A 13,878-nucleotide genomic window follows, 5' to 3' on the forward strand; every position below is an offset into this window, starting at 1 on the left:
CACCAAGATGAACATTTTCCATCAACTACAACCCTCTGTTTTCTTTCAGCAAGCCAATTACTGATCCAAACTGCTCTGTCTCCCACAATCCCACTCCTCCACATTTTGTATAATAGCCTACTGTGGGGAACCTTATTGAATACCTTACTGAAATCCATATTCACCACATCAACCAGTTTACTCTCATCTACCTGTTTCGTCACTTTGTCAAAAACGTCAATAAGATTCGTTAGGCACGACCTACCCTTCAGAAAGCCGTGCTGACTGTCCCTGATCAGATTATTCTTTTCTAGATGGTTATAAATCCTATCTCTTATAACCTTTTCCAACATTTTACCAACAACTGAAGTGAGACTCACTGGTCTGTAATTACCAGGGTTGTCTCTACTACCCTTTTTGAACAAGGGAACCACATTTGCTATCCTCCAGTCCTCAGGCACTATTCCTGGAGACAATGATGATTTGTTGATCAATGCCAAAGGCTCGGCAATCTCTTCCCTTGCTTCCCAGAGGATGCTAGGATAGATCCCATCCGGCCCAGGGGACTTGTCTATTTTCACACTCTGCAGTATTTCTAATATCTCTTCGTTGTGAACCTCAATCTCTCCTCATCTAGATGAAAGTATCTCTGTATCTTACTTGCCAAAATTTTCATTTTTTACAGTGAACACTGTCGAAAAATATTTATTTAGTGCTTCCCCTATCTCCTCTGACTCCACACACCAACTTCCCACTATTATCCTTGATTGGCCCTAATTTAACTCTCATCATTCTTTTATTCCTGACATACCTATGGAAAGCCTTAGGGTTAACCTTGATCCTATCCACCAACAACTTCTCATATCTCTCCTGGCTCTTCTGAGCTCTCTTTTTTGGTTTTTCCTGACTTCCTTGTAACCCTCAAATGCCCTAACTGAGTTTTCACATTTTGTCCTAACATAAGCCTTCTTCTTGTCCAGGGATTCCACTTCCCTAGTAAACCACGGCTCACGTGTTCTATATCTTCTTCCCTGCCTGACAGCTACATACTTAACTAGGACACACAGGAGCTTTTCCTTGAATAAGCTCCACACTTTTAATGTGCTCATCCCCTGCAGTTTCCTTCCCTATTCTACGCTTCCTAAATTTTTCCTAATTGCATCGTAATTTCCCTTCCCCCAGCTGTAACTCCTGCTCGGTGGAGTACACCTATCCCTTTCCATCACTAAAGTAAACATAACAGAATTGTGATCACTGTCTCCAAAGTGCTCACCTACTTGCAAATCTACCTGGTCAGGCTCGTTACCCAGTACGCCCCTTGTAGGACTGTCTACATGCTGTGTCAGGAAGCCCTCCTGCACACACTGGACAAAAACTGACCCATCTATAGTACTCGTACTGTAGTGATCCCAGTCAATATTTAGATAGTTAAAGTCACCCATGACAACTACCCTGCCTCTCTCACTCCTATCAAGAATCATCTTTCCTCTGCCTTTCCTCTAAATCTCTGGGATTATTTGGAGGACTATAGAAAACTCCCAGCATGGTTACATCTCCTTTCCTGTTTCTAACCTCAGCCCATACTACCTCAGTTAACAAAGCCCCAAACATTTTTTCTACAACTGTAATATTGTCCCTGATCACAATGCCACACCTCCCCTTTATTAACATCTTCTTTGTTCTTACTGAAACATCTGAAAACTGGAATCTGCAACAGCCATTCCTGTCCCTGCTCTATCCATGTCTCCGTAATGGCCACTACATCGAAGTCCCAGGTACCAACCCACGCTGCCAGTTCACCCACTTTATATCGGATGCTCCTCGCGTTGAAGTACACACACTTCAAACCAGGTTCTCGCTTGCCAGTGTCAGATACTTGATTTTGGAACTCCCTACTCTCATCCCCTTCTGTACCTGTCCTACAATTTTGGTTCCCATTCCCCTGCTGTATTAATTTAAATCTATCTTAATAGCTTTAGCGAAAGGATATTTGTACCCCTCTGGTTTAGATGAAGACCATCCTGAGGTCCCACCTACCCCAAAAAGCTTAACTTATCCAAAAAACCGAAACCCTCCCTCCTGTACCATCCCTGTAGTCACGTGCTCAACTCCTTTCTCTCCCTATTCCTCACCTCACTAGCACGTGGCACGGGCAGCAAATCAGAGAAAACAACTGTTTGCCCTAGCTCTAAGCTTCCATCCTAGCTCCCTGAATTTCTGCCTCAAGTCGCTCTTCCGACCTATGTCATTGGTGCTGATCACCCTTCACCCAAAGGATCCCAAAAACACGATCAGAGACATCACGGACCCTAGCACCCGTGAGGCAACACACCAACCAGGAGTCTTTCTTGTCCCCATAGAAGCTCTTATCTGTCCCTCTAGCCATCGAGTCCCCAATGACTACTGCTCTGCTCCTCTTCCCCCTTCCCTTCTGAGCAGCAGGTGCCCCACTGCCTTCCCCTGGTAAGTCATTCCCCCCCCCCCCATTATCCAAAACGGTATACTTATTGAGGGGAATGGCCACAGGGGATCCCTGCACTGCCTGCCGGTTCCCTTTCTGTCCCCTAACACTCACCCATCTTTTTCTTTTTTCTGGGGAATGACTTCTCTAAGTCCTCGCAGAGACATTAATGGTACATACCCAAAAACATAATGGTCTCGCTGTTTCAGGGAAGTTGTGGGTGACTCTTAAAAGAGCCTTTGGGTTGTGGATGTGTTTGTTTCAGTGCAATGCGGTCCTTCACTTGGAGCTGGTGTACTTGGTCACCGCCTTTGTGCCCTCCGACACGGCGTGCTTGGCCAGCTCCCCGGGCAGCAGCAGCCGCACGGCGGTCTGGATCTCCCGGGAGCTGATGGTGCTGCGCTTGTTGTAATGGGCCAGGCGGGAAGCCTCCCCCGCGATGCGCTCGAAAATATCGTTGACGAACGAGTTCATGATGCTCATGGCCTTGGAGGAGATGCCGGTGTCGGGGTGAACCTGCTTCATCACTTTGTAGATGTAGATGGAGTAACTTTCTTTCCTGGACCGCCTCCTCTTCTTACCGCCCTTCGCTGGCGCCCTCTTCACCGCTTTCTTCGCGCCCTTCTTGGAGGCTTGCTGTGCTTTCTTCTCATCAGCCATAGCGCCGCTCACTCTCAGACACAGAATAAGGGAAAGCGGGCTCGGAGCTCGCTCTTTATAGACTGACGGCGTCAGCAATGCTAATGAGGGATGGGGAACGTCTGACTCCTGATTGGCTACTTTGTAGGCATGGTAACATCACTCTGATTGGTTAGTTTGGGAATCAATGTGGATCTGTCAGGATCTGCAATACCATCGGAAACACAAACCGAAAGTTTATGAAGGGATCAAATACCGAGCTTCCTCTAAAGTGTGAGATTCTAATTGTAATGTATTCTGCATCTTTTGATAATGGTTTTCTTTTCTCTTCCATTTTAAAATGGCATCATATTTGTTGTCAAGTGAGAAAATGCACTGCAATCCGACAGGGAGTGTGTTTTACTCCTGGAAATGATGGAACTACTTGACAATTGCATCGTGATGGAGGAAAATGGGAGTTAAAGAATGTTCTCTTTTGCTTGTGTTTCTTGTTCTACACTCTCTGAAGATGAAGGACATTCTACCATCATCTATTCTGCAAACTCCCTTCAGTTATTTTTTCCCCCTATTCTTCTTCAAATCTCCAATGAGTATCACCCAAAGTATTCATACGTTACTCAGCTGCCAGTGTGTGTATCATTGCCAGTTCTCCTCTGATTACCTCAATGACTAAAGGGAACTGATGTACTGTGACCTGTGCCTTTTGCTTTCTGCTGACAACATGAATTTTACTCCCTGCCTGTTTGGCTCCTCAATCAGTGTCAGCAGCCTCCTGCCAATATTTCAGTTCCTGAAATCTTACTTTGCACTACATTAGAATACATATTATTTGGTGCATTTCAGTTTCAAGCAGAACTTTTTTTCATTATGAACTTTGCTATGTGGATTTTCTCTGAACTTTATTTGGTCACAAGTCAATTGTACTCACTCTGAACTGGTCACTGTTATTGAAGGATTATTTTGAACATGATACTTGTGCGAATTTTAATTGTGACAATCTTGCGTTATTTATTTTATCACTGTGATTCCCTGCTTACACTATGAGATAGTGTTGTTCAGAATTTCAGGTTGGTTAAGGGTGAGTTTACCTCTCGTTATTGGCTGTGTAAAATGGGAGTATGGTTTTTGGTCTGCCCATGTGAGCTTTCGGGAGGTGAATGATTATTACTCTCTCACAATGTCAGTTGTCAGTTTCTGCCATCTGAATGTGTGATTGTAGTCATCAGTCTGTATCTGTCCATTCTTCCACAGTGATTACATTAGTATAATTATCACAATCCCAGAATGGCTCTGATGTGAGAATGTGTAAGGGTATTTACTATTGCAGTGCCTATCAGTCTTTGCTATGAGACTGTTTGACTGGCTTTATCAATCTGTACCCGTTTCTTTCTGCTCAATGAATTTGTCTGTGTAATTTTCAGTCTCCCAATATCAGTCTCTGCTATGTGAATGTGGGAGTGCTTTTATCAGTATTACCTTATCCATTTCTCTGTTGGGAATATGTCAATGTGGTTATCAACATGTACCTGTCAGCTTCTGTTTTGTGAGTATCTCAATTTAGTTAAACTTTTCCACACAGGTTGTGATGTGCGAATATGGCAGTCTAGTCATCAATCTGTACCTGTCTGTTCTTCCACAGTCATTATGTTTGTGTAATTATCAGTCTGTCCTTAAGGTCTCTGCTGTGAGAATGTATAATTGTAGTTATCAATCTGTCCATGTCAGTGTTTGCTCTGCGAATGTGACAGTGTATTTACTAATTGGTCCCTGACAGTTTCTGCTATGTAAATGGAGGTTTTGCTTTCCATGTCTTTATGTTCATTTCTGTTATGTGAATGTTTGACTGGCATTATCAATCTGTACCTGTCAGTTTCTGCTCAGTGAATGTGTCTGTCTAATGAACAGTCTATCCCTATCAGTCTCTGCTACGAGTCAGTTTCTGTGTTGTCAACATTGTCATCAATCTTTACCTGACATTTTCTGGTTTGTGAATATGAGAGTTTGGTTATCAATCTGTACCTGTCAGCTTCTGCTTTATGAATATCTAAATTTGGCTTAATCTGTTCCTGAATGTTTCTCTGGTGTGCATATGGCAGTGTAGTTATCTATCTGTACCAGTCTGTTTCTGTTATGTGAATATGAGGGCACTTGTCAGTTAGAATGATCGTGTGGCTTTAAAAGGTGCATTTTGTCCTGTCCACAGTAGTTAACATACAACGCAATAAAGAAGAAATTTGAATAACTTAACTCTACTGGAATACTTAACAGAATAATGGATACAGTATCACTTCCTAATTAACTGTTCCAATACAGTAATATCCCATAAACATCTTTGGCAAAAGACAAATTCAATAAAATATATAGTCTCACATCCGATCCAGTGGCAGAAACAGAATCTGCAGCTTCTGACTGTAACTGAGAGGAAAAACTAACTTTTCTGTCTTCAAGATGCCGACAGTTTTGCTGAAAGCCAAAACTAAAAATGTCATCCTGTGAGAGCTTGACCACACCCATTCAGGCTGCTTCTGTTGTTCCAACTTTAAAAGGAGCCTCAAACTGTTTACTCTAGTGCAGACTTCTTGACACTTCTGCCTTAAAACCTCTCCAACAAGAAAGAAAGAACAAAATAAATATCTTCAAGCCACAATATCATCAAACCTTCCACCCCTCTTAAAAATCAATATACAGAGATGGCCTAATTTTTAAAAATTCCTTAGCCTTACATGATTAGTAAACAATACGTACACATTTTGTTGACTCTAAGCATGCAAACACTCACTACGACAGCCCACTTTTTCCTGCTGTGTAACGCTTCCATCTTTTTTCATCAAAGTCACAACAACACCTTGGCAATTAGGTTCCCTCGCCCTGCCATGTATGTAATTTGCAAATTGAATGGCTGCGATAGTAAGCTTCATCTAAACAGTCTGTAATTTTTGTTCTTGAATTTCTCCAGAACCAATAAACTCAAGGTCTCCTTCTCAAACACGAAGTATTTCTGTTGATGAGTCTTCAGCTTACTGTGAAGATTCCCAATAGGCCTCAAACTGTTTGCTCTCGTGGCTCGGTGTCTCTGCCTTAAATTTGCTCTTCAAGAACAAAAAGACAAAAACCTGTTAAAGCCACAGTCTCACTCTCTCATTTTCTGCATTGTGGATATGCAAATTCATTTATCGACCTGTACCTGTCCATTCTTGTCACATAGAACATAGAACATAGAAGAATACAGCGCAGTACAGGCCCTTCGGCCCTCGATGTTGCGCCGATCCAAGGCCACCTAACCTACATTAGCCCACTATTCTCCATATGCCTATCCAATGCCCGCTTAAATGCCCATAATGAGGAAGAGTCCACCACTGCTACTGGCAGGGCATTCCATGAACTCACGACTCGCTGAGTAAAGAATCTACCCCTAACATCTGTCCTATACCTACCCCCCCTTAATTTAAAGCTATGCCCCCTTGTAATAGCTGACTCCATACGTGGAAAAAGATTCTCACTGTCGACCCTATCTAAACCCCTAATCATCTTGTACACCTCTATCAAGTCACCCCTAAACCTTCTTTTCTCCAATGAAAACAACCCCAAGTGCCTCAGCCTTTCCTCATACGATCTTTCTACCATACCAGGCAACATCCTGGTAAACCTCCTCTGCACCCGTTCCAGTGCCTCCACATCCTTCCTATAGTATGGCGACCAAAACTGCACACAATACTCCAGATGCGGCCGCACCAGAGTCTTATACAACTGCAACATGACCTCAGTACTCCGGAATTCAATTCCTCTACCAATAAAAGCCAGTACACCATATGCCTTCTTCACCGCACTATTTACCTGGGTGGCAACTTTCAAAGATCTGTGTACATGGACACCAAGATCCCTCTGCTCATCCACACTACCAAGTATCCGTCCATTAGCCCAGTATCCCATCTTTTTATTACTCTTACCAAAGTGAATCACCTCACACTTACTAAAATCCATATACACCACATCTACCACTTTCCCTCGTCCACCTCCTTAGTCACCTTCTCAAAGAATTCAATAAGGTTTGTGAGGCACGACCTGCCCTTCACAAAACCATGCTGACTATCCTTGATCACATTATTCCTATCCAGATGTTCATAAATCCTATCCCTTACAATTCTCTCTAAGGTTTTGCCCACAACAGAAGTGAGACTCACCGGCCTACAGTTACTAGGGTTATCCCTACTCCCCTTCTTGAACAAGGGAACCACATTTGCTAGCCTCCAATCTTCTGGCACTACTCCTGTAGACAACGAGGACATAAAAATCAAGGCCAATGGCTATGCAATCTCCTCCCTTGCTTCCCAGAGAATCCTAGGATAAATGTCATCAGGCTCAGGGGACTTATCTATTTTCATCCTTTCCAGAATTTCCAACACCTCTTCTCGACATACCTCAAAGCCATCCATTCTACTTAATTGTGACTCAATACTCACATTGACAACAATGTCCTGTTCCTGATTGAATACTGACGAAAAGTATTCATTCAATGTCTCCCCAATCTCTCAGCCTCCACACGCAACTTCCCACTGCTATCCTTGACTGGACCTATTCCTACCCTAGTCATTCTTTTATTCCTGACATACCTATAGAAAGCCTTAGGGTTTTCCCTAATCCTACCAACTAAGGACCTTTCATGTCCCCTCCTTGCTGCTCTTAGCTCTCTCTTCAGGTCCTTCCTGGCTACCTTATAACTCTCAATCGCCCCAATTGAACCTTCATGCCTCATCTTTACATAGGCCGCCCTCTTCACTTTAACAAGGGATTCCAATTCCTTATTAAACCACGACCCTTTCCTCCCTGCCTGACGGGTACATACATATCAAGGACACTCAATAGTTGCTCCTTGAACAAGCTCCACATATCAATTACGCCCTTGCCTTGAAGCTTACTTTTCCAAGCCACACATCCTAAGTCATGCCTCACCGCATCATAATTTCCCTGCCCCCAGCTATAACTCTTGCCCTGTAGTGCACACTTATCCCTCTCCATCACTAGAGTAAAAGTCACCGAATTGTGGTCACTGTCCCCAAAGTGCTCACCTACCTCTAATTCTAACACCTGGCCTGGTTCATTACCCAGAACCAAATCCAGTATGGCCTCACCTCTTGTTGGCCTATCTACATATTGTGTCAGGAAACCCTCCTGCACACATTGGACAAACACTGACCTATCTAACGAACTTGAGCTATAGCTTTCCCAATCAATATCAGGAAAGTTAAAGTCCCCCATAACAACCACCCTATTACTTTCACTCTTCTCTTGAATCATCCTCGCAATCCTTTCTTCTACATTTCTAGGACTATTAGGAGGCCTGTAAAAAACTCCTAACAGGGTGAGCTCACCTTTCCTATTCCTAACCTCAACCCAAACTACCTCAGATGGCGAGTCTTCATCCATCGTCCTTTCCACAGCTGTAATACTATCTTTGACAAGAAATGAACATGTAAATGTTGTCATTAATGTGTCCCTGTCAGTTATTACAATACAAGTGCTTGACTGTTGTTATAAATCTACCCTCTCAGTTTCTGCTGTGTGAATGTGAGTTTAGTTATCAAACTGTACCTGTCAGTTCATGTTCTGTGAAATGGGAGTGTTATCAACTTGTTCCTGTCAGTTTCTGGATTGTGAATATGGGAGTGCACTTATTAATCTTTCTAGGACAATTACTATTGTGTAAAAGTGTGAGTGTACTTACCTATCTGTCCGTGTCAGTTTCCGACATCTGAATGTAATTTTAGCTATCCTAATGCACCTGTCAGTTTTTCTTTTATCTCTGGGAATGAGAGTATCACCTTCAGTCTCTACCTGACAGCAGCTGAGTTTGGTTATTGATCTGTAATGCCACTTTCTGACAGGTGAACATTTGAGCACAGTTATTCATCTGTAAGTGATACTTTCTGATATCTGAATATGAAAGTGTAGTTGTCAAATCATTCCCGTTGGTATGTACAATGAAAATAAGAGAGTGTGTGTCACTTTCTGTCATGTGAACATCTGAGTGTTATGAATCTATCCATGACAGTGCCTGCAAAAGATTGTGTGTGTGTGTGTGTAAGTAACTGCCCTGTTAATACGTGTGTCATCATCAATGCGTTTTTGCTTGTTTCTGCAAAGTGAATGTGTGAACAAAGGTATCAATGCATGCTTGTCAGTTACTATTTGGTAAAGGGATGTATTTCTCTGGCAGCCACTAATATTCTCTGTGAGGGTGTGATTCGTTATGAGGGTGATTGTAGGCAGATCTGTTTCAGTTCGTGAGTGCATATTTTGGACAAGAATTCAGACTTTCCAGTTTCAAAATTGTGCAAATATCAATGAGCTATGAATGGTGACATTTGTTCAAACTGGACACATGTGCATTGTGAACTGTGAGAAAGAAACAAACTGATATTTTCTCAATTGTTTGAACATCTCTGTCTTAAACTGAGCTCAATGTGTGGAAAAATCTGACAGTGGAAAGGATGTTCTTCGCTCTGACAGCAGTAACATACCTGCTGTTTGTTAGAAGCAGCTGGTCACACTCGGCTCTGTACCGAGGGAATATTACATTGTCTTGGTCCTTTGAGTACTTGCCTGGAGGAAGACAGAAGTGAAATCTCCTGTAAATCACCATCAGCCAAGTTTGACCATCTTTAACTGATCAACGCAACATTCTGTTAATAATCATGGAGGATATTGTATTTAAAGCCAGGAATTCAAACAGAACAACATGTCTGATTCTACTCTTTCTCCATGTCTGGTGATGTTTCTTTTTGTTAATTCAATACCAATTGAGTGCGGTCCAGAAACTGTTCCTGCCAGTCTCTGTTTCATGGATATGTCAACATAGCTATCAATTTGGACCTGTCAATTTTTCCTGTACAAATATTTGAATGGAGTTATCCATCTCAACTTGTAAATGTCAAAATACAGTTATAAATACATATTTGTCAGTCTCTACAATGTGAATGTGTGAATTTATTGAGCAGCCTATCCCTGTCAGTTTCTGCTCTGTTAATCTGAGAGTGTCAGTACTAACCTGTACCTGTCAGTTTCTGGTTTGTTAATAGATGAATGCAGTTATCAACATATACCTGCCAGTTTCAGTCAGTGTGAATGTGAGAGTGCTGTTATCAATCTGTACCTGTCAGATTTTGCTGTGTGAATGTGACTGTCATTTTCAGTCTGTCAATTCTGTCTTGTGAACAAGAGATTGTCAATCAATGTGTTGCTGTTAGATGCTGCAATGAGAATGTGTGACTGTAGTTATCAATCTATCCATGTCACTTTCTGCTATATGCATACAGGCGTGCAGTTATCAATTTGTACCTAACAGTTTCTGCTCAGTGTCTGTGGGTGTATTTATCAAGCAATTGCTATCAGTGTTTGCAATGTGAAAGTAAATTGATCAATCTTTCCTCATTAGTTTCTGTTCTCTGAATCAGAGTGTTTAATTATCAATGAGTAACTGTCAGTTTTTGGCTTTGTGAATGTGTAATTGCATTTATCATTATGTACCTATCAGATTCTGCTTTGAGTTTTTCTGAGAGTTTAGTTTAATCTGTCCCTGTCAGAATCTGTAAATGTAGTTACTAATCCATATCTGTCAGTTTTTCTGGCTGAATATGTGTGTGAAATTGTCAGTCTATCCCTGATCAATTCCGCTGTATGAATATGAGAAATTCGGAAGCAATGCTTCCTGTCAGTCTCTGCAATGTGAATATGTGAGTGTATTTATCAATATTTCCCTGTCAGTTTCTGCTTGGTGAGACAGTGCTGTGATCAATACATTCTGCCCTATGAATATTTGAGTGTCTTTCTAAAATTATACTCGTCATAAAATTTTCTCTACATATACAGAAGTTTAGCAGTCAGTTTCGTCAATGTGAATATGTGGGCACAGGTTCGAATCTATGCCTATCTGTTTCTGCCAAGTCAATATGAGAGTGCAGTTTTCAATCTCTATCTGTCAGATTCTGTGTGAAATTGAGTGTACTTATCAAACTGTATCTGAGAGTTTATGTTAAGTGAAAGTGGAAGTGTTGTTATCAATTTGTACCTGTGATTTTCTGTTACGTAACTAGAAGAGTGTAATTTCCAATCTGTCCCTATCAGTGTCTTCTCCATATATCCAAGGAAGTAATTAAATTATACCTGCCAATTTTTGCTATGTGAATGAGAGCATACATCTCAATCAATATCTGGCAGTATGAACTATGAGAGTGTTGCTATCAGTCTGTACCTTTCAGTTTCTGTTATTTCAACATGTGAGTTTAGTTATCAATCTGTACCAGTCAGTTTCTGCTTGGTGAATATGTGAGTGAATATATCAATCATTCCCTGTCAGTATCTGTGTTGTGAATATGTGAATAAGGTTATCAATTTGAAAACCTGTCAGTTTCAGACATGTACATATGGAAATATACCTGTCAGATTCTGCTCTGTGACTATGGTGCAGTTATCAATCTGTCTTTGCTTTGTGAACATCCAAATATAGTCATTAATATGGACATGTCAGTTTCTACTATGTGAATGCGTATGTGTATTTCCTAACCTACCCCTGTGAGTTTCTGCTGTCTGTCTATGAGAGTGTTGACATGAACATGTAGCTGTAAGTTTCTGGTTTGGTAACGTTCGAATGCCTTTATCAAAATGTATGTCAGTTTCTGTAATGTCCAGTTATGAATTTATGACTGTAACTTTCTGTCCTGTGAATATGTAAATGGTGGTTATCATCTGTACCTGTTAGTTTCTGCTTCATAAATGAATGAAGGTAGTTGTCCACCTGTTCCTGTCAGTTTGTGCTGTGAATGTGTCAGTGTAGTTACCAGTCTGCATCTGTCAATTTCTGCTAGGTGAATAAGAGAGTGTAGTTCCCAATATGTACCTGTGAGATTCTGATCTGTTATGTTTGAGTATTGTTTTCAAACTGTACATGACAGTGTGTTTATCCCTCTGTGAACTTGGAAGTGTAGTAAGAAATCTTTACCTGTTAGGTTACATAGCTTAAAAATACGGGGTAGACCATTTAGGACAGAGATGAGGAGATATTTCTTCAACCAGAGAGTGGTGACTGTGTGGAATGCTCTGCCTCAAGCTACCAATACACTAACTGTTGAAGGAAAGAACGAGGAACGCTATGTCTAATGCTTTACTCGAAACTTCAAATCTGTTCACTCTAATACGTGTCCTTTATAGGATTGTCACAAAATTGTGGTCTGTGCTTCCATTATTCACCACCCAACATCAACAAACAACATGAAATAGAAGCCAAACAGAATTCCCATCAGTGTTTAGGGGATTGTAAACCCCAAGAATGTCCCACAGCAGCTTCTTCCCGCTCTGCCTCCCTCAGCAGGCCCACACACAGCCCGAGAAAGGCCTCTCTCTTCCCCCCAGCCCGCTCACTCCAAGTTCCGGGACCAGTTCCTGCTCCGCTCGGCCTCTTACAAACAGCCCCCGGTTCTCCCTGAACTCACCCCGAATCAATCCCGGTCTCGGAGCCCCCTCTGTGTCCCAGGCTCCCATCCCGATGTGCTGCTGGAAGGAGCCTGCTGTTCCCTCGCTTCCCTGGGCGCTGATCTCTCCATTGCGGTCTGTTTCAAACAAACCTCTTGCACTCACTGAGTAAATGCTCCTCAATGGCAGCGCTGGGGGAGGGCCTCACGCATGCGCTCCTCTGCTCAGGAACAGTCAGCTTTGGTGGAAGGGGTAGCATCGCGCATGCGCTGCTTCAAGTTGCCAGAATAAATCATTCACAATAAACTGACAGTGACAGCAGCAGTGCTAAACCCAAACCCAGTATCGGGGATCAGGATCAAAGCACTAATATTACTTCCAAAATAGTAGAGACTAAATGAGCTTGGATTGTTTTTTTCTAGAGCAGAGATGACTGAGGTGTGAAAGATTATGAGGCGTATGGAGAGGGTGCATGTAGAGAAGCTGTTTCCCTTGAGCGATTAATCACAAGTGGTGATTGGGTTAGAATATGGTTAAGGATAAGGATTCTCACTATGGTGTAGGGTAAGGGGTAAATATATTGAGGGAAAATCTCTTTCACTCAGCAAGTGGTGGAAATCTGGAAGATACTGGCTGGGAAGGCAGTGGTGCCCAGAAACCTTAACCTTGAAAAAGTATTTGGATGAGCACTTGAAATGTCATACCATTAATGGACGTGGGACAAGTGCAGAAAATTAGCAAACCTTCAGTAGTAGTTATTGTGAGTGAAGACACGATGTCTGAAGGGCTTTTCAGTGCTGTATGAGTATATCCATGTCAGTTTTTGCTCTGTGTATCTCAGGGTGCAGTTATTAATTTGTACCTGTCAGTCTTTGGTTTCTGACTATGTATTTATCATATGCCACCTGCCAAGTTTTTGCTGTGTATATATGAGAGTCTAGTTATCAACCTGTAACTTTTAGGTTGTAGAGACATACAGCTTTTGATCCAAATAGTGCACACTGACAATATACCCTAAACTAATCAAGTCTCATTTGCTAGCATGGAGTCATAGAGATATATAGCATGGATACAGAACTTTTGGTCCAACCCGTCCATGCCGACCAGATATCCCAACCAATCGAGTCCCACCTGCCAGCACCCAGCCCATATCCCTCCAAAACCTTCCTATTCATATACCCATCCAAATGCCTTTTAAGTGTTGCAATTGTACCAGCCTCCACCACTTCCTCTGGCAGCTCATTACATACCCGTACCACCCTCTGTGTGAAAAAGTTGCCCCTTAGGTCTCTTTTATATCTTTCCCCTCTCACCCTAAACCTATGCCCTCTAAT

The 13,878-nt window shown here is 42.1% G+C and overlaps 1 protein-coding gene and 1 pseudogene across 2 annotated transcripts in view; both read right to left on the reverse strand.

Moving 5' to 3' along the window:
- Window positions 1–13,878, reverse strand: part of LOC148135420 (uncharacterized) — a 560,459-nt pseudogene that overhangs the window by 99,402 nt on the left and 447,179 nt on the right. The gene's annotated exons all lie outside the window — the stretch shown is intronic.
- LOC122547305 (histone H2B type 1-O-like) lies at window positions 2,510–3,562 on the reverse strand. Its single transcript, XM_043685955.2, has one exon. It carries the CDS (start codon window positions 3,098–3,100, stop codon window positions 2,720–2,722), a length of 381 nt encoding a protein of 126 aa, XP_043541890.2. The 5' UTR covers window positions 3,101–3,562; the 3' UTR covers window positions 2,510–2,719.

Source organism: Chiloscyllium plagiosum, unplaced genomic scaffold (assembly GCF_037043375.1).
Source record: "Chiloscyllium plagiosum isolate Xiang-an unplaced genomic scaffold, Cpla_swu_hap1 HiC_scaffold_49, whole genome shotgun sequence".
Classification (NCBI taxonomy): domain Eukaryota; kingdom Metazoa; phylum Chordata; class Chondrichthyes; order Orectolobiformes; family Hemiscylliidae; genus Chiloscyllium; species Chiloscyllium plagiosum.

Excerpts from the sequence above, each read along its gene's own strand:
- LOC122547305 (XM_043685955.2), bottom strand. The coding sequence starts at position 3,100 with ATGGCTGATGAGAAGAAAGCACAGCAAGCCTCCAAGAAGGGCGCGAAG.